The sequence below is a fragment of the Cephus cinctus genome, unplaced genomic scaffold, assembly GCF_000341935.2.
Source record: "Cephus cinctus unplaced genomic scaffold, Ccin1 Ccin1_scaffold2198, whole genome shotgun sequence".
Classification (NCBI taxonomy): Eukaryota; Metazoa; Arthropoda; class Insecta; order Hymenoptera; family Cephidae; genus Cephus; species Cephus cinctus.
Genome location: NW_014334178.1, coordinates 9,115 through 12,692, shown reverse-complemented (window position 1 = coordinate 12,692; position 3,578 = coordinate 9,115). Strand labels below are relative to the sequence as shown.

General features: G+C 47.7%; 1 protein-coding gene across 1 annotated transcript; it reads right to left on the bottom strand.

The window, feature by feature from the left end:
* Positions 1-80: 80 nt before the first annotated feature.
* Positions 81-1,920, bottom strand: LOC112495318 (the record flags this gene model as incomplete). The annotated part of the gene is made up of 2 exons (XM_025091359.1): positions 585-1,920; positions 81-288 (listed from the first exon to the last, which is right to left on the bottom strand). Coding segments are annotated over exons 1-2 (1,481 nt in total), but the record flags the coding sequence as incomplete, so codon positions are not given.
* Positions 1,921-3,578: the final 1,658 nt, after the last annotated feature.

Below are 3,578 nucleotides of genomic sequence, written 5' to 3'. Positions count from 1 at the left end.
GAGCAAAGTCGATACGAATATTAAATTTTTCTAGAAAGTCTATACCTAGTACGCAAGGTAACGCGAGTGGTGTGAATAACCTTGCTGTCACGAGTTGTTCACGATTGTGGAGCTGTATCGGGATCTCCACCTGCTCCTTCACCTCCTCTAAATGTCCTGTGGCTACTATCACCGGTGTCTTTTCGATACTTTTGAACGAATAATTCTGACTACGCAATAGTTCGGCTAGTTCCGTCCCGATAAAAGTTCTACTAGAACCTGAGTCGACTAACGCTAGTACCGTGTGGCCTGCGATTTTAATTTCTACGAACGGTAATATACTCGAAGAGGATGACTTCAAGGGACTACAAAATAGGTCGAAAGATTCGGACGTCGCAATCTTGCTTCGCGATACTGGAGGCGACCGCGTCCGATTCGGCGCTCTCCTTAAGCGTTTCCCGTACACCTAGGACAAGTGTTGCACGTAACCCCATCGCGACCACAGCGATAACAAAACCTTTTACGCGTATCCTCACAGGCACTATAACGGTGGCCGGTTTTACCACAATTCCAACACGAGAAAGAAGTTGACGGGGTTTCGGTACGGTCGCGGTGTGCGTCAGCCTCGGTATCTGTGGTCGACTGCTTGGAAGCCGTCGATCGTCTAGGGTCCCTATTACTCGAACGTTTCGGTGGGTTGTCGCGACTTCCGCCTGGCGTCGATGATGCTGGTCTTTTATTATTGTTTCCATTTGCACCGCGTCTATCACGGGGCCGAGTCGAGTCGCGGGGATAACTTTTCGAATTTCCGTAACGGGACTTATCGCGAGAAGTACTAGGTTCGTCCTCCGGGACGGGATTAGGAGGCGGATTCGTTAGATCTAACGCTGCCATAGCCGATTGTGTGTGGTCACGCTTAACTTTTCCGTCACGATATGCTAAAGCCGGAAGAAGGGACTGGTCGGGCGAGGGAGGCTCACGGTACTGTCGCGAGAGAGAAAAAGTTCGTTCGACGCATTTCGCGATACTCGTTAAAGTTCGCATGTCGGTAGCATCGCGCGGTGAGATGGCTACTTGGTAACGCGGTAGGAGGTTTCGGTGTGCATAGGCAACCTGTTCCTGGTCGGTCCAGGGCGGATCTAATCGACGAAACATTGCACGGATGCACGTAAGGTAGTCCGCAATAGGTTCGTTCTTGCCTTGCGTACGTCTAGCAATTTCCTCCCGCAGGGCTACCTGAAAATCTGAATCGCTGAACCGAGCGCGTGCCTCTGATACGAAATCCGGCCAATCGCGGAAATATTCGCGTTCGTCACGGAACCATAAGAGGGCAACACCCGATAGGAAAAGAGGCATACATCGTAATAGATCGTCGTCCGATACTGGGATAATTTCGCGACCTTCCTCTACGCGAGTAATAAATTCCTCGATATCTTCACCGCGTTTTCCCGAGAATTTCAACTCCCATTTCCTCATAGCGTTATATGCAGTAGTCATAGTGGTGGTGTCTAGCGCTAATGTTCGGTCTCCGTTAAGAGTGCGGTCCGTCGACCTACCCGATGAAGGAGTTCGCATTGGATCGCCTTCGTGCGCGGGATGTATCGTAACACGACGCGGCGAGCTTCCTTGCTCGTCGGGACTATTTTCTTGTGGTTCCGACATTCTATTAATCGGCGATAAGTCTATCGATGAGTTAATACGATCGGGAGTTCCTGGGGACGATAATTCGCCACGTCCGAACTGTAAATGCCTGATTAAACGAACTCTCAATACCGGGGTAATTCCTCGAATTGAAAGATTCCTACGGCTAAGTTCGATTTCTAATTCGCGACGGGTAAGCAGGAACGTCCAAGCGTCGTCGTTAGCAGCGCGAGACATACGCCGTCAACGTGTCGGTACGCGGGCGCTCTAACGTTATAGAATATTCTATACCACGTACTATACTGTAGAGTAGGCGATACTGGGACTCTACTATACCACGGCGACACTATAGCGTCCTAGGTTCTGCCTATCCTTTGTCCGGGCGGCTAATGTAAACAAACCGTGAATCGAGGTAATCCTTACTAGGTACCTGTTACTATGCGCGAACGTTAAATATTTGGTTGGTTCTCAATCTTATATTCACAAGGTTGCTTCTAAGGGTAAAGTCATACTCTCGAGATTTTCAATGGCGTGGCCCCACGTTGGGCGCCATTTATTTGTGACGAAAGTCACAAATTACAGTCCGCCTTACTTTTCCCCAAAACCCGGGAATTTGGAATAGGAAATGCTCATGGGCAAATGCTCAATAGCAAATGCACACCGTTGTGCCACGGGACGATAAAAGTAAGATTCCGAGGGAAAGAAGGGAAGTTGTCCAGGCTAGACAGAACGCAACGAGATAGTAGAGGGGCGGGGATCTTACAGATGGTATGTCGAATAAAGACTGAGAACTTCCAATTACCATTAACAAAAATAACAACGGGCCCTTTATTTTGGGACTTATACGAATTAACAACGATATCAAAATATAACAAAAGAAATGGTAATTCCGCTAACAATGATACGTAAGCCACGCGATACGAAGTTCCTTACGGGACGCGTGGATAAACGATAAACGATGTGATTTTAAAAGCTAACGGGCGTGACTAAATCCGCGGCCGATACGGAGTTACGCGTACGAAGGTCGACGCTATCTACGCCCTGAGACGTAGTTATTAAACACACGATTCCGGCGAATGACGGAACGGATCAGTCGAGTGGCGGAATTTACAGGAATTATCAAACATAAAGAATAAGGAACCTTCTAGCTCACACAGGATAAATAATATACTATAGTACTATACGGAACTCTAGAGACAAGTAGGGAAATAGTTACAGATGCATAGAGATAATAATTACGTATAGGGAATAACAATATCTTATTTGAGACCGTAGGGTATTCCACAATATAACTTACTAATTAATTCTACGTCCTACGAGCCTATCACGGGAAGCGTGATAGACAGATTCTCTAACATTCTCCAGGGTCACCAAGAGTAATACGATAGCCGAAATGTACAACATACGACAAATTACAATAAATAAGTAGTTCAAACGGTAGGCACGGAATCTTTTCCCACTGCACGCTAAGCGATCTTCTCCTAGGCCAAAACCGGGAGGAAAGTAGTAACGCGATACAAGTTGGCAATTAGATGGAAAAGATTTCGTCCTCTCGACGACGAGACGCTTACCGTGAACGATACAAAGGATTCTTCAACTAATATGCGGAACGCACCACCGGCCAAGACGGCTAACTACTCGAGAATGGAATTCTTCCGGGAGTTCTTCGGGACTCGGGGCCAGCGCTAGCTCCCTCATCCCCGCCGGGCCCTCCTGGGCCAATCGTCGCCGTCGAAGGTACTCGCCAATTGTAGGCCCTCGCGCTAATTTCAAAACGTGCTACTGGATTCAACTATATTTTTCGATAATGGTAATAATCATTTCTTATCAATTTGACCCTACGAGAAGGACGCGGGACGATATAACGTCTATAACCGGAACCTCTTGTAAACGGAGGACGGTTCCGCTAACTAATTCTTAATCCTAGTCCTCGCGACGGATCCTGTTCGCTGGACTCG